Raw genomic sequence first — 17,942 nt, 5'->3', positions numbered from 1 at the left:
GAAACTAATTTTGACATTATGCCAAAATGATTATTCTAAGTGTATATTATTCTTTGATTCACTAGATTAAAATTGATATAGATAATAATGATTAATGTTTTCAAAACGTGCAACTCACACATCCACATTATGCGAAGTGATTATTCTAATTGTATATTATTTTAATTTTGACATTATGTTAAAGTGATTATTCTAGGAAGGTAAACGAGCAATGTCGAGTTCAAATATTGTTGAACTCAACTCAAACTCGAAAACTTTAAAAGTAAACTCAACTCGAAAACTCAAAAACTAAAAATTATCAAACTCAGCTCAAACTCAAAATATAATATTAAAACTTAACTCAAACTCGAAAAGGCTCAAACTCAAACAAAATTTCAAAAACTCGATTCAAGCTCAAGTGCTCACCGCGCGGATCCGTAAATCAAACCCTTGAGTTTACGCTTTCCTGCTTGATTCTTCTCCAGCAAACTCCCATCTTCTACTAAATATGCTCTCTATTTTCATCTACCATCCAAAAGCTACCCCTACTCTCTCTTCACTATTCTCCATCAAACTCCCATCTTCTACTAAATATACTCTCTATTTTCATCTACCATCCAAAAGCTACCCCTTACTCTCTCTTCACTATTAAAGCTCTTCAAATCTTTCTCTCCATCCATCCCTTTTTCATAGCTGAATTGAGAAGAAAGAAACTATGGAGATTATAAACGAAAACCAAACAATTCAATCCATCATCAGATCCCACTTCCTGAAGCTTGTCACCAAAATTTTGCTCCCCTTTTCAGTTCTTTCTGTAATATTATCATACCCTTTGTTATGCAACTTCCGAACTTTGACATATAGTTTACAACTCTTTAGTTTCAGCGTTGGAAAGAATTACATGTTTCTGCTTTGCAATGGACTTCTTTTTTTCATTGCCACCAGATCTGTTTTGTTCGGTGGTTTTGGGGTAGAGTCTAATATTAGATCCGATAAGACTCCAAGGATCAGTAAGGGAGGTGGTCAAACAGAATCATCAGAGCCAAAAGAGTCAATTTTGAAAGCAAATGTTACTGCAGAAGTTGATCAAAGAGAAGATCTTCCCTTGGTTGTACAAGATGAAAAAGAAGAAGAAAGATCGAGTGAGCTTGTTGCAGTCGAGGAAGATGAAGATGAAGATGAAGATGAAGAACTTGGTTTGTTGAGTGATGACGAGTTAAACAAGAAATGTGGAGATTTTATTAGGAGAATGAAAGAAGGGATTCAATTTGAAGCTCGCAATTGAGGGTTCAATAGTAGAATTCGACACAACATCGCGACTTTGACAATAATTTGGTTCTCCCCTGTTTTTTTTCCCTCGGGAATTTGATTTCTGGGTTTTAGTTTAGAATACTGGTCGCTGTAAATTAAATGTTGTTTTGCTGTGATTTCTAATGTAATGGTAATTAAACATTGCTGTTAGAAAGTATAATTAAGGTGTTGTAGACTTGTGGTAAATTAGGATTCTGTCAAGTAAATTAGGGGTAAATTAGCTTTAGGCCCTCTAGATTTTTGCGTTTTGTACAAAACAGTCTCTCATTTGTTTAAATTTTCTTATTTGTTTTAAATGTTCAAGTGTCATTTATGTTATTTTCCATATTATTTTAGCTTAAACCAAATAGGATCAATTGCATATAAGACCCTGTAGTTTATGCGCATTTTGTATTTAAGTCATTGGTTTAATTACAATTTTGTAAGTTTAATTTTACATTTACGTGAATTTAATCAACATTCTAAAGTTAGTATATTTAGCTTAAATTAGTCCTCACATTTAGGTTTCTCTTAATTTAGTCCCTGTTTAGGATTATTTCTTTAATTAGTTGTGTATATTTATTTTGCATGTTGATATGTTTATGTATAAGTATAAGAATGATTTATTTAGGAGTCACATAACATCATTTTGCATAATTTGTATGTTACCTTCATGTGCATAACTTAACCCCTAAACCCTATCACATAATTAGAAAGAATGAGATGGCTTAGTGAAAGGAGAGAGAATAACTTGTTTTTCTTTTGCTTTATGAAGAACAAAAATCTAATAAGAAGCTTGAGTCTTTTTTTTATTTCTGCTCCTCTTCTCTTCTCATTCTTCTCTTTATTTACTGCTTTGATTTTCCAACTCTGCAATTATTACTTTCTTTTTTTTCCAGAGTAGAATCTAGTAATGCATATATATTTGTCTTGTTTTACTTTATATGGTACATGTTAGTAGTAGGGATGATCATTTTCTCTCAAATATGATTTGATGCCATTAATTTTGTTAGTTAAGATATTAATGTAAATCTAAATGAGTTTTTTCTTTCTTAATTCTTTATAAAATCGGGTCATTTTACATAATTTGTATGTTACCTTCATGTGCATAACTTAAACCCTAAACCCTATCACATAATTAAAAGGAATGAGATGACTTTGTGAAAGGAGAGAGAGTAACTTGTTTTTCTTTTGCTTTCTGAAGAACAAAAATCTAATAAGAAGCTTGAGTCTTTTTTATTTCTGCTCCTCTTCTCAGTCTTCTCTTTATTTATTGCTTTGATTTTCAAACTCTGCAATTATTACTTTCTTTTTTTTTCCAATAGTAGAATCTAGTAATACATATATATTTGTCTTGTTTTACTTTATATGGTACATGTTAGTTGTAGGGATGATCATTTTCTCTCAAATGTGATTTGATGCCATTAATTTTGTTAGTTAAGATATTAATGTAAATCTAAATGAGTTTTTTCTTTCTTAATTCTTTATAAAATCGGGTACACTCTATTTTGATATATTTTTAAAAATTATTAATATTTAAATTGAATCATATTTTATTATATTATATTTATTGTCAAATAAAAAAAATAGTTATGAGGTAAGTACAATATAATATCTTGATATTAAATTCTCAAACCCTTGATTTTTATGATATTTGAACCCGAAACCTCAAAATATAACAACAATTTAAAAAATTAGTTATTAAAAATATTATCATTAGAAATATATTAAATATTTGTCATTAGATAAATAATTTTAAGATATTAAAATTTAAATTTGAGGGTAGTTGTATTATAGAATTTTTAATATATTTTTAAAATTTTATAATTATCAATAATGTATTTTTAATAATGTAATTTAAAAAATCAAAAAATATAATATAACATTTTTTTGAGTCGAATATCGAGTAGCTTGTTTCGGCTTGTTAAGAACTCGAGTCGAGCTCGAGTCGAGTCCATTCGATCCAAGTATTTATCAAGCCTTAATCGAGTTGATCTCGAGTAGCTCACGAAATGTCTCGTCTCATTTACATCCCTAATTCTAAGTATATATTATTATAATTTTGATGTTATGCTAAAGTGATTATTCTAAGTATATATTATGTCAAATTTTTAGATTAAATACATAATAAGTCTCTATTATTTTAAAATTAAATAATTTGTCTCTCTCAATTTTTGATCCAACTCTACCCAATTCACACATCCACATTATTTTCGTTGACTTTGACTGCAAGAGTGCTTATTACTTTTGCCCTCCATCAACTTGTGCAAATTGTTTGCTTAATGAGTTACATAAACATTGAGATGTGATATCTCCTTTATTATTATGAATTACAGGTAGACTTTGCTAAAATCTAAGCTAAGTTCAAGTTCCATCGTTTAAATATTTTTCATACAATAATATATCGATGCAGGACCATCGAGATGCACGATCCCCGCCCTATTAAAATACATGTGTGATTTAATATTTCTCTTGTCCTACCTACCATAACAATTCTCCCATAATTTTATAACCATAATTGAAAGTTGCCACTTGCCAGCACGTGCAGTAGCCCAACATGCTTGACTGTCCTATTGAATACGTTGTCAGATATGCAATGAATCAAAGAAGTGATCTCTCTTAGCTTCACTTCTTTAGGGCCTATAAAATGGGCATCAAACCTCAATATCAAAGCATCCCCAAAATCAATCAAATCTCTCCCCAGAAGTAGTGTTTAATCTGCAGTGCCGATCATGGGATCCAGATTGGTAAATTTTTTTCAAGTAAACCCTAAGGAAGCCTCTTCCATTGAGCTTGTTAAACTCTTGTTTTCCAGTAACATTCAGAAGAGAAAATTTATCCAATCTTCTTACAAAAGAGAGGAAAGTTTCATATATAGGTTTATTATAGTCCTTTCGGTACTGGTACAAAAGTTTCTGCTTAAGATAGCGCTCCCAGTGGAATTGTTGGGGAGCTTTCTAGTGTATCTGCTCAACTTTCTTTACGCTAACGATGGCTTCTTTGGTCTCATAAGAAATATCATGCGTGGTATTTATTTAATCTTTTTACGTCCATTTCTTGTTATATATTCATGATTTTCGTCTAGTTATGTCTCGCTGTTTGTTGAACAGTGAAGGTCGTGATTCCACACTGGAGGTCTGCAAATTATCTGTGTTTAATAGGACTTTTAGACGCGAGAATGGAGTTAGACAGTGGCATTAAACATGGTAATCCCATGTATTATCCAGCACTCTCGATTATGGCTTGTAAAACAGTTTACAATAATGCTGCTTATAACCAAGCTTTAATCGAAGGTCAATGGAAGGTATAAGAGTGGTTATTATTATTATTCATCAATGAAATTAGATCAGTAAACTTCCATTAATTGTTTGACATATTTGTTGATTTGCAGATGGAGTTCTTGGGATTCAGAAATTACTGGAACGGTAGTACCCATTTCAACAACTTCATTTTCATTTTTTTGGCTTTATTAATTGATTGATTTTGTTAATTATTGATGACTTGGGGCAGATTTTACTGGAAAACCTGACACACAAGTTGTGATGTTTCGAGATAAAGATGTTGATCACGACACCATTGTTGTTTGCTTCAGAGGAACACAACCGTTTAATCTCAATGACTGGTGTTCGGACGTAGACTTGTCTTGGCACGAATTCCCCAAAATCGGGAGGATTCACAGCGGCTTCATGAAAGCCTTGGGGATGCAAAGTGATGTAGGATGGCCGGAAGAAGTGGATAACGATTCATACACCGGTGGCCGCAAAGCAGCCTTGGCTTACTACGACATAAGGGACACGTTGAGAACCCTTTTGAGGAAAAACCCCGAAGCCAAATTTATAGTGACGGGCCACAGTTTGGGCGGCGCGTTGGCTGCTCTGTTCCCGGCGATTTGCTTTTACCACGACGAACGATTGTTGCTCGACAGAATGGAGGCGATCTACACGTTCGGACAACCCAGAGTCGGAGATGAAGCGTTCGGGAATTACATGAATATGAATCTGACAAAGCGTGGTATTCATTATTACAGATACGTTTACTGTAACGATGTGGTTCCTAGGGTTCCTTCTGACCGCGTGTTCAAGCACTTTGGTAACTGCGTTTACTACGACAGCAAATACGAAGCGTCGGTAAAAATAAAATAAAAAACTCCCTTTTTTTACTGTTACTCAAACACCATTTTACTGCTGATATATTTATTTAAAATTTGCCTGGGAATTTTGATTTGAATGCAGATAGTTGAGGAAGTCCCATATAAGAACTACTTGTCAATTTGTGGGGGTATTTCGATGCGAAGAAACGCCATTTATGAGCTGATGAGAAGCTTCGATGTGGGGAGAAAGTATGGAGAAGAATACAAGGAAGGTTGGCTGCTATTTGGCATGAGGATGTTTGGATTGGTGATACCTGGTTTGCCTGCTCATTGTCCCCAAGATTATGTAAACTCTACTCGACTCGGTTCCCATTCCCACCACCATCTTCTTTCTCGTGTTTTCCACCATTAAAAGCGCGCATCGACAAGTGCATGCCCTTGCTAGCCTGTACCAGATCTGCCATTAGATTTGGCTTCGCACTTTGAAGATTTCAAGAAAAAAAAGAATTACTATATTAGCATTTGTTTTATCCCATTCCCAATGTCTTTCAACTTGTTTTTCCAGCTTGTAGCAAGATTTATGTTTTAATAAGTTCGTTTACTGTTTTACCAACGTCAAACCTATTTTTGAATTATACTTACGATTTATGTGCTGTTAAAAATGTAAAAAATTTATGGGACAAGTGGTTAATTTTGTTTGTCCTCTTGATTTAAAGGTTTCGTTTTGATTAATCTATATTGGCTCGCGTCATATACAAAATTTTAGTGAGTGAATATTCAAACAAAAATCTTTTGCATATTCAAGAACTCATACTCGAGATCTTACCTAAGTGGTTAATCTAACTCATATTTAAACCTCTAATGACATGAATTACTATAGAAACCTTTCCAAATTTATTTCACTCTGTCATGGGATACCATACAAATTCTTATAACATTAATTTTTTTTTAATTAATCTAGAGTATTACAAGTAGTAGTATTTGTTAGTGTTCGAACATGCAATATGTAGGAATAACAATCATCCTTTAATTATTGAGTTTAGTTTATGCTATGAGACTAATTTTTTAATTTTAAAATAATATTTGTTTAGAAAAATAAGGATAAATTCTGTATTTAATACCTAAACTATTAGTTTTGATCCGTTTTAGTTCCTAAATTTTTAATTTTTTTAAAAATATACCTAAAGTTTAGTTTTAATATGTTTCATTTTAGTATCATGTTCAAAATATAATGTTAAGTTTTAAAAAAATTGAAAGTTCATATAGTAAAACATACCAAAGTTAATAATTTAGGTACTAAACGTTTTAAATTTTTAACGGTATGATACAAAAATTAAATAAAAATAAATATTAAATATGATTTTAAAATTAATAATTTAAGTATTAAATGCGTAATTTATCCAAAAAAAAAAATAATATCATGATACCTATTTAATTGTAGTTATAAAACAGAGCGGGGCAAATCTCCTAATTACCGAAACGACTCAGTTTAGATAAAGATGTCATCTCAAGAGTTAAAAGTAATTGATAAATAATATTTTAAAATACACGCAATTCACGCTTTCCCATAATTAATTATTTTTTCAATGTTTAAGTTGGGATCTATAAGATACGACAGATTTAATATACTCTAAAAAAAAAATATCAAAAATATTAATATTTTTTAATATTTTTTTTTTGTAAAACATAATCTAAAATATTATTTTTTCTATCGAAAATATTAATATCGATAACTGCCTAAAATATTTAACATTTACAGTAAAATGCTACTTAAAACATTATTTTTTACCATAAATATTAATATTAGACGTTACCTAAAATATTTTTTTTACCAAAAATTAAATAGTAAAATTAATATTTTCGATAAAAAATAATTTTTTAAGTAACATTTTACCATAAATATTTAAAAATATTGACATTTTCAACAAATTATCTCTTTAACTGTATATTAAGATTATCTTACGACAGTACTACCTTTACGTTCACGTTGCTGGGAAGAACGTCTTTCACTCCTACACTCAAGTGAATCTTTAATATATATTACTTCATAAACGTTTTCGAAATATAATATATTTATTATGTATATGGTGTAGATTTTGCTAAAATCTAAAACAAATTTAACTTTTATCAAAATTTTCAAATATTATATTGATTAGGGGATATGACCTGTGAATAGTAATAGCCATGTATATATATGTTATTCTGTTTTGATAAATTCTGTAGCTTTATTTTGTTTAATTTATTAATTTCAGACATTTATTCCTTTATCCTCCGTTTATAATTCACTGATGTATATATAAAACGCTTAATTTATTTACATTATGTAAAATTAATAAATTTTATAATAATTTATGATTATTAAATTTAGATAAATCCTAAACTCTTAAACCCTAAGTTATAAATTCTAAGCCTAAAATCTCAAACCCCAAATTATAAACCCCTCTACTCTTAAAACTTAAATTTTAAATTTTAAATTCCAAACCCTAACCCTAAAAATAAAAAATATAATTTGAAACACGTTAATTTTTTTCTTTACTTTGGATTAATTTTTATCTTATCTTTTATCTCTTATTTATATTTACTCCATAAATTGAATAAATAGAAAATGCAATTCAAGTAAAAGAGATTATAGATGTTAAGCTCTTAATCTATGTTTGCTGGTGTCAATTCTAGATTGCGCTTTTATATCAATCAATTGTATTAAATCATAGTATAAAAAATAATTTTTGAACCGGCGATAATTTTTTTTTTAAAAAGGTACTTTGTATTATAGAATTTACAAAGTAATCACCTCAGGGACCTCGTTAAAAAACCTTTCTAAACTTAATGGAGGAAAAAGAATGCACCCTAGAGTGGAATGGAAACAAAATAACAAACAGCAAAATTACACACTTAATGGAAACCCAATCAAGAAGCAGACCCCCTATATCCAACAAAATCCATCGCAAAACAAAAGAAACAGGAGAAGCAATCAAAACCAAGAGCATATTGGAACCTGCGATAAAAGGCTAACCAATCCAGAAACAGTAAACGATGTTTCCACCTAACTCAAGAGCTAACAGCAGAAGAGACGCTGCAGCAGGACAAGCCATTACCTGACACTATGAACGAAAGCTGTCGGATTGCGAACGAAGTCTGACACCACTGGATATAACATCGGCCATAAGTAATTCGCCCAGATTCCGATCTGAATAAGAGCTTTAAAAAAAATCTGATCAGCTGAGAAAGAAGCCCCATTAAATCTAGAATGATTTCTGCAAATCCAGATTGTCCATATCAAACCGAAAAAACCAATACGCCACAGTGGCCTTATTCTCTTCCTAATACTTTGCGAGAACCATACTTCAAACAATTGTTTTACGTTCCTAGGGAATACTAAATTTACATTCCACACAATGCACCATTTTTGTCAAGCTTTCCAAACAACGGTACAATGACAAAGAGCATGATTTACCTCTTCCGGTTCAAGATTGCAATGTAAACAGCGTACCTGGTCGGAACAGTCGACGCCCCTTTTGGCCAGCTTTACCATAACAGACAGTCTTAGTCGCACTGCTTTCCATACGAAGGCAGCTACTTTAGGAGGAACAAGATTGCACCAAACGGATTTCCACACGGGGTCTTCCAATAGGCCTTCGCACAACACTTTACAACAGACCGCTTTTGGGGTATATATACCATCCAACGCTCCTGACCAGAATACCCTGTCGCGGCCATGCTCGGCGCTAACTGCTCTATTTAAAACTTGGATGAATTCACTCCAAATAAGCTTTTCCCATTCAAAAAAGGCTCTTCTCATATCAATCCTTCATTCCCATCTACCTAGCACCCAACAACCGAATTCTTTAATCTTTTCACATTTATTAACCACAAGACTAAAAATCCTCGGAAAAGAAGATTTTAAAGAAATTTTTTCTGTCCAGAAATCTATATTATGCCCGTTATCCATTACAAGCCTCAAATCACCGAGAAAATCAGACACAAAAGACCCCGAAGGATTCTCAATACTGCGCCACACCCAAGAAGAAGATTTATACTTTACAGTTTTTGGCAAGATTGCATCATGATCATAATTGTACTTGGCTACAACAATTTTTCTCCATAAACTATCATTTTCCACACTATACCTCCAAATCCATTTATTAAGTAAGGAACGATTCCTAATATTGACATCAAAAAAGTCCAGTCCCCCATGGGATTTAGGTTTACATATTGTGTCCCACTTAATCCAGTGGATACTCCTCTCCGAATTAGAATTCCAAATAAAATTAACTATGCGACTATTGATCTGATCGGCAATAGCCTTTGGCATAGGGAAAATAGACATTAAATACACAGGCAGATTAGCTAGGACAGTTTTAATGAGAGTTAATCTACCTCCTAACGAGAGCAATTTACCTTTCCAGCTTTGAAGTCGCATGGAAACTTTATCCAAGATGGGTTTCCATAACAACTTTGAGATTTTCTGATCCCCTAACGACAAACCCAAGTACGACGACGGAAGTTTAGCACAACCACAATGGAACAAATATGCCCTGCTCTTCACACAACTATAATCCAAATTGACGCCCATTAGCAAAGTTTTTGTCATGTAGAGCTTCAATCCCGCTGCCACTTCGAAGATTTTTAAAATTCGGAAGAAATTTGCAATAGACTCATTATTTGAATCTAAGAAAATGATCAAGTCGTCAGCGAATTGAATGTGGGATAAAACCAGCCCACCAGACCCCACTTCCACACCACGACATAATCTAATGTCTGAAGCCTTTTGTAACATCTCGTTGAGCACTTCTCCAACAATATTAAAGAGCAGTAGTGACAGCGAGCAACCTTGTCTGAGACCCTTCTTCATTGAGAAACTATTAGTTGGAGAGCCATTAATTAAGATAGCTATAGAAGGAGTGGAAATGCAAAGATTGACCCAATTTCTCCATCTTTTGCCGAATCCTATTTTCTTGAGAATCAGGTTCAAAAACTGCCAATCAACCGCATCAAAAGCTTTGTAAAAATCTGCCTTGATCAAAATAGTTGCTTTCTTTCTTTTTGACAACCCATCAATTACTTCATTAGTAATCAAACTACTGTTAGCTATTTGTTTACCCGCCATGAATGCGAATTGGTGCTCACCGATAACCTCCGATAGACAACTGACCAACCTCTTAGCCAATAAACGAGAGACAATCTTATACATGCTATCCACTAAGGAAATCGGTCTGAAGTCTTCCGGGGAAATAGCCTCAGATTTTTTTCGGGACAAGCGCAATAAAATATTTGTTAAAGGATAGATCAGCAACATTTTCGTAATAAAACTCATGCATAAACCCCATAACTTCCCCTCTAATATGCATCCAAAATTTCTTTAAAAAATTCAAACTAAATCCGTCTGGACCTGGAGCACTTGAACTGTCGAAAGATTGAATAGTATGCAAAACCTCCTCTTCCGAAAAAGGACTCTCAATGAGCCTTTTAGAGGCTGGATTTATTCTCTTAAGAGGGATGTCAAATTTCTTCAAAGGAATTGTTTTCACCTCATTAAAACCTGCAGAAAAATAATTCACAAAAGCTTGCTTAATATCGGCCTGGTTCTTCAACACCGCATTCTGGAACTTCAGCTTAGAGATCTGATTTTTACAGCCCCTTGAAACTGCTGAGAGATGGAAAAATTGTGTTTTTACCTCCCTCTTTAAACCAGTTAAGCCTATACTTTTGTAACCATTCGCGTTCTTCCTTCCTCGCAACGGTCCACATTCTAGCCTTCAAAGATGAAATTTGCTGCTGAAATTGAATATTACTCGGATCCGACAGCCACCTCTCTTCTAACACATCTATCTTATTGCCAATCTCTTCTAAGGAATATGTATTCAACACTCTAACTTCTCTCTCTCTCCTTGGTCATATTCTTTACCAATCACATTCATCAATTCAATTTGAATTTTTAATCTATATAATTAAGCTCAACAAGAAAAACAAGGTAAAAAAAAAGAATTTCCATGTAATTTATGAGTTCTACGTGATAATGAATGTGTACTTTGCACACAAACCTCATTCATCAATTTACACGCTATATTCATTCTTTCTTCACTCTAGAGCTTCGTTGAAGAAAATCGCCAAATCCCAATTAAATGTCCAAAAAGTTGAGCCCAATTATTGACCGGCGGCGGATTTATTACAGAAATGAAATACACGTGGAAAAATATATTTACTGTTCCAAAGAAATAGGGACAACTTTTCCACCCCAGCCGCCACGTGTCTTAAGTTCACTGTCTTTTTGCCTATAACCAGATCACCAAAGCATAAACCCAAAAACCAACCAGGGAAACCAAAACCTGTAACCATGACTTTTATACACATTATATGATTATAAACGCCAATGAAGCCTCGTTCTTTGATATTGTTGAACTCTTGTTTTCCGATAATTTGAAGAAGAGAAGATTCATCCAATCTTCTTTCTCAAGAGAGGGCAGTTTCTTTTAGCGTCTTCTTGTAGTTATTTCTACACTGTTGCAAAAGTTTCTGCTTATGATTTTCACTTTGATGAGGATGATGGGAATATCGATCAAGACTTTACTCAACTTCCTGTGTAACACCCTCAACCCTTATCCGACCCGAATAAGAGTCTGAGGTGTCACATTGACTTTTCAAACTTTGACTCTTGACAAAATTCAAAGAAAATTTAAAACTTTCATTAAAATAAAACTGTTTATTTACATAAATTGAACAAAATAACCAAAACCAATCAGAGCATATTCAACTCAATCAATTAGTACATGCCAACTATGTTCAGATTAACCAAACACCTTTAAATCATTTATTTTCTGATATATAACTTTGTAAGGAAAATGCTGACATGTCTTGCTCATCTAAACTTCTCTTCTTGCTTTCCAGAACCTACGTGTGAAACACTCACACGCTAAGTCTATGACTTAGTGAGGCATTAAATACATTAAAGTAACTTTAACTACTTAATTATGCATGAACATATCATATCATGCTATCATACAAAACAATATAGCATTTCATGTAATCAAATGTACACATATACACATCATCATATCAATCATATAATACAATTCATATCACAAAAGGATATACTTTACATGTAATATATATGTTTATTATTATCTCTTTGTTAGCCCATGTACATCTGTGAGAACTGTAGATATGTGAGTCTATTGAGGTTGTGCACTATGCTGTCACCACAACTCGTATGGGGTCCTACTAGGGGCTATGAGATTTGTCCCGAATGACCAATGTACTGTATTTGTCCCGAAGGACCACTCCTTAAGAACCATATACATATTTCAATGGATCATATATGTGTCTCATATGACCCTGTAAATATTCCAAAGAATACATATATGTCCCGAAGGACCACGTAGAACCCTCGACTCTTGGCATGCCAACTATATATCTAGCTCTCTTTACACATAACATGGGCATTAGCAATCTATCATGTCACATATTCACATGTACACTTTCATATCACGTCATATAAGCTCATAGCTTCTTTCACATATGCATGTAGTCACATAGCTTCTTTTCATATTCTCATAAGATTACATAGCTTATATATTATACTTTGTTTTCTCATGTTCATATATATCCTGTCATATGGCTCATATATATACATCACATAGCACATACTTCTCATATCATTACATTCAAAAGCATGTTAACACATATAATCATGCATACATACAATTTATGTCATGCATATACGTACAATCATATATTCATGCATTCAACATAGGAAATAGACTTGTCACAAGTCTTGTTTCCATTTAGCACCATAAACAAATTAATATGCACTCACCTGAGCCTCACTAAGTTCTAATCCACTTTTATGATTTTTCCTTTCTTTCGATCGAATCTTAACTTGATGATCGTTCCGGAACTTGTTCGTGTTCGATATCTACATAATCACATATTGATACATATCAGTATACAATTGATATACTTCAATCTATCATTTCTTAGACTAAAAGAAATGTCCATTTAAATTTCCCCTTGAAGTGCATCGATGCATTCTTTAACATGTGCAGTGATGCACTACCCATGCATCGATACACAAATTACCTTCGATGTTTTCATTTTAAGGGGATGTATCGATGCACTCCTTATGCATCGATGCACCAATTGCATTCGATGTTTCTTCTTTAAAGAGTGCATCGATGCACATTGAATATGCATCGATACACCTTGCCCAGAATTTGCATTTTAGCACGAAAATCATCAACTCTTCCCTTAATTCTTCTATTTTAAGCCTCTAATATGTCATTAAACTCAACTACCATTACTTAAACCAACTTATATCCATGTAAATCGTCTTTAACCTAAAAATCCTATCTTCCTTATGAAATTCATGAATCATACTCAATTTCTAACATGTTCCAAATTCCATTCAATTGCTTCTAACTTCTTAATTAGACCATTGACAAGTCAAATCTAGCTTTAGAACTTCAAAAACCTTTCTATAACAAAATTCAATTTCTACACCCTTCATATAATTTCCTTTTTAATTCTCTATTCTTGATGTTTAAAGCTTATATAAGCTTTCCTTAAGCTTATATAATACTCAAAGAATCAAAATCAACTTATAAATCCAAGAATTAAACAGCTGAAATTAAACTCACCTTTGCTCAGTACGTTGGAGAAGAAGAAAGTAAGAAGAAAAAGAGTTTTCCAGATACTCCTTCCCATCCCACATGTTTATCTCTTCTTAAAGAGATAAAAAAATTTCTTTTATGCAAAATGACCACTTTGCCCTTAATTCCTTTAAGAATTACTAACAACTTTCTGGAAATATTCCCAAATAAATAATTGAACTATTTCATTCTTCTACTTTAATCACCAATTTCTGATACTTTACAATTTGGTCACTAACCTGGTATTGAGGATGTTACAAATCTACCCTCATTTAAAGAAAATTTGTCCTCGAATTTTCACTGGACATATCAATAAGAACATCTCTTCTAATGTTCTCATGCTAATTCCTTTACTTAATCTTACTTCTTTTATTTCTTCAATTGTCGATTTCCTTTATATATTTATCTACTGTCACTTATCATATACACAATAACCCATAACCTCAATCCATTTATGTCTTTTATCTCATTTGATTATGCATTTTCCTTCGACATTTCTAAAATCCATATAATGTCACTCATTATATAAAGAATAACATTCATTTCCATCACTCAACATCATAAATCCCTCTTCAATTGTCTTATAACAATAACCAACTCGTTTTCCAACATCATTTGACCGAGAACACAATATTAGATCTTCTTTAAATACGATTCAACATACACTTTAAAGAATCTTTTCACATCACCTTACACACTTTTCTTAATTCTATATCCAAAATTATCATCTACACTTCCATATAACCTTTATCGTATCTGATCCTTTAACTCATCCATTTCATTTCTTTATTCCATTATTCCTTTATTTTTTTATACCCCAAATCATATCTTTCATTTCATGTTCACATACTCTTGTCTTATCACCTATACTCATCTCTATGTACCAATCTTCATGGCATCCTCATAACTTTGATAACCCATTTACTTATATAAAACTTCATTCTTTATCATTTCTTATACTTGTATCTTCCTTCCTTAAGGTTCCATGCAAATACTTATCTTATTTTCTACATCATAGCTATCTGATCATAATACACAACTACATTCATTTCACATCATAATTGATTAACTCAACTTTACCTTTTCTTCCAGTCTTATAACCTTTACTCTGATAATTAATCAATAACATATGTCTAATGGAGGGCACAAACCCTAGTCAACTAATCACATACATCCTTTCTAATCGAAATTATCTCAAAATTCATTTACTTAACTTGTCAATTTCACCTCCATTCTCAAACATCCCGAAATTTCCATTTTCAAACTCAACAACTCTGGCTGTATATATCTTATACGCTTGTAACTGATGCACTTATTCTCGAATTCTCCACAAATTCTAACCATATCTTTAGATCTTCTAACGTCCTTATGGTGACACTTGCTCACCATATTCTATCTTATTCACTTTATAACAAAACTTCTCCATATCACTTTTTCGATTCAAAACAGTGAAAACCTTTTATCACTATTCAAATATGATTTCAATTTATGAAATCAACATTTAATCTTACAAGACACTTTCTGAGGTTTCTGCTCTTCATCCTGTCTGGCCAGGGCAAGTGAATTGCTATCACCATCAGATTTGTCAGCTATCGATTCACTTCGACAATTTCTATAATCAATTCTACTATATTATACAAATATTGTTCTATTGGCAAGATAACATACTCCTTACCCTATCAGATCAGAAATTTTCACTATGTGTTAGCAGGTACACATTTTATGACACTTTGGACTTTAGTTTATGCCGAGAATCAGCTAAACCGTAGCTCTGATACCATTAAATGTAACACCATTAACCCGTATCCGACCCAAATACGAGTCTGGGGTGTCACATTGACTTTTCAAACTTTGACTCTTGACAAAATTCAAAGAAAATTTAAAACTTTCATTAAAATAAAAACTGTTTATTTACATAAATTGACCAAAATAACCAAAACTAATCAGAGCATATTCAGCTCAATCAATTAGTACATGCCAACTATGTTCAGATTAACCAAACACCTTTAAATCATTTATTTTCTGATCTGAAACTTTGTAAGGAAAATGCTGACATGTCTTGCTCCTCTAAACTTCTCTTCTTGCTTTCCAGAACCTACGTGTGAAACACTCAAACGCTAAGTCTATGACTTAATGAGGCATTAAATACATTAAAGTAACTTTAACTACTTAATCATGCATGAACATATCATATCATGCTATCATACAAAACAATATAGCATTTCATGTAATCAAATGTACACATATACACATCATCATATCAATCATATAATACAATTCATATCACAAAAGCATATACTTTACATGTAATATATATGTTTATTACTATCTCTTTGTTAGCCCATGTACATCTGTGAGAACTGTAGATATATGAGTCTATTGAGGTTGTGCACTATGCTGTCACCACAGCTTGTATGGGGTCCCACTAGGGGCTATAAGATTTGTCCCGAATGACCTATGTACTGTATTTGTCCCGAAGGACCACTCCTTAAGAACCATATACATATTTCAATGGATCATATATGTGTCTCATAAGACCCTGTAAATGTTCCAAATAATACATATATGTCCCGAAGGACCACGTAGAACCCTCGACACTTGGCATGCTAACTATACCTCTAGCTCTCTTTACACATAACATGGGCATTAGCAATCTATCATGTCACATATTCACATGTACACTTTCATATCACGTCATATAAGCTCATAGCTTCTTTCACATATACATGTAGTCACATAGCTTCTTTTCATATTCTCATAAGATTACATAGCTTATATCTTATACTTTGTTTTCTCATGTTCACATATATCCTGTTATATGGCTCATATATATACATCACATAGCACATACTTCTCATATCATTACATTCAAAAGCATGTTAACACATATAATCATGCATACATACAATTTATGTCATGCATATACGTACAATCATATATTCATGCATTCAACATAGGAAATAGACTTGTCACAAGTCTTGTTTCCATTTAGCATCATAAACGAATTAATATGCACTCACCTGAGCCTCACTAAGTTCCAATCCACTTTTATGATTTTTCATTTCTTTCGATCGAATCTTAACTTGATGATCGTTCCAGAACTTGTTCGTGTTCGATATCTACAAAATCACATATTGATACATACCAATATCCAATTGATATACTCCAATCTATCATTTCTTAGACTACAAGAAATGTCTATTTAAATTTCCCCTTGAAGTGCATCGATGCATTCTACAGTGCATCGATGCATTCTTTAACATGTGCATCGATGCACTACCCATGCATCGATACACAAATTACCTTCGATGTTTTCATTTTAAGGGGATGCATCGATGCACTTCTTATGCATCGATGCACCAATTGCATTCGATGTTTCTTCTTTAAAGAGTGCATCGATGCACATTGAATATGCATCGATACACCTTGCCCAGAATTTGCATTTTAGCACGAAAATCATCAACTCTTCCCTTAATTCTTCTATTTTAAGCCTCTAATATGTCATTAAACTCAACTACCATTACTTAAACCAACTTATATCCATGTAAATCATCTTTAACCTCAAAATCATATATTCCTTATGAAATTCAAGAATCATTCTCAATTTCTAACATGTTCCAAATTCCATTCAATTGCTTCTAACTTCTTAATTAAACCCTTGACAAGTCAAATCCAGCTTTAGAACTTCAAAAAACCTTTCTATAACAAAAGTACATTTCTACACCCTTCATATAATTTCCTTTTTAATTCTATATTCTTGATGTTTAAAGCTTATATAAGCTTTCCTTAAGCTTATATAATACTCAAAGAATCAAAATCAACTTATAAATCCAATAATTAAACAGCTGAAATTAAACTCACCTTTGCTCAGCACGTTAGAGAAGAAGAAAGCAAGAAGAAGAAGAGTTTTCCAGATACTCCTTCCCCTCCCACGTGTT

General features: G+C 32.6%; 1 protein-coding gene across 1 annotated transcript; it reads left to right on the top strand.

Moving 5' to 3' along the window:
* Positions 1–4,412: 4,412 nt before the first annotated feature.
* Positions 4,413–5,796, top strand: LOC120181284 (triacylglycerol lipase OBL1-like). The gene is made up of 4 exons (XM_039186450.1): positions 4,413–4,573; positions 4,661–4,694; positions 4,780–5,396; positions 5,502–5,796. The coding sequence occupies exons 1-4, from the start codon at positions 4,448–4,450 to the stop codon at positions 5,769–5,771; spliced, it is 1,047 nt and encodes a 348-aa protein (XP_039042381.1). The 5' UTR covers positions 4,413–4,447; the 3' UTR covers positions 5,772–5,796.
* Positions 5,797–17,942: the final 12,146 nt, after the last annotated feature.

Source organism: Hibiscus syriacus, unplaced genomic scaffold, assembly GCF_006381635.1.
Source record: "Hibiscus syriacus cultivar Baekdansim isolate YM2019G1 unplaced genomic scaffold, ASM638163v2 tig00112523_pilon, whole genome shotgun sequence".
Lineage (NCBI taxonomy): Eukaryota > Viridiplantae > Streptophyta > Magnoliopsida > Malvales > Malvaceae > Hibiscus > Hibiscus syriacus.
The sequence above is the reverse complement of the archived record's forward strand: the minus strand, read 5'-3'. Positions and strand labels throughout refer to the sequence as shown.

What these genes read in the sequence shown, in the direction of transcription:
- LOC120181284 (XM_039186450.1), top strand. Translation starts at nt 4,448, where the DNA reads ATGGAGTTAGACAGTGGCATTAAACATGGTAATCCCATGTATTATCCA. An exon ending in ATTCAGAAATTACTGGAACG is followed by an intron (nt 4,695 to 4,779) that starts GTAGTACCCATT and finishes GACTTGGGGCAG; the next exon opens with ATTTTACTGGAAAACCTGAC. An exon ending in ACAGCAAATACGAAGCGTCG is followed by an intron (nt 5,397 to 5,501) that starts GTAAAAATAAAA and finishes ATTTGAATGCAG; the next exon opens with ATAGTTGAGGAAGTCCCATA.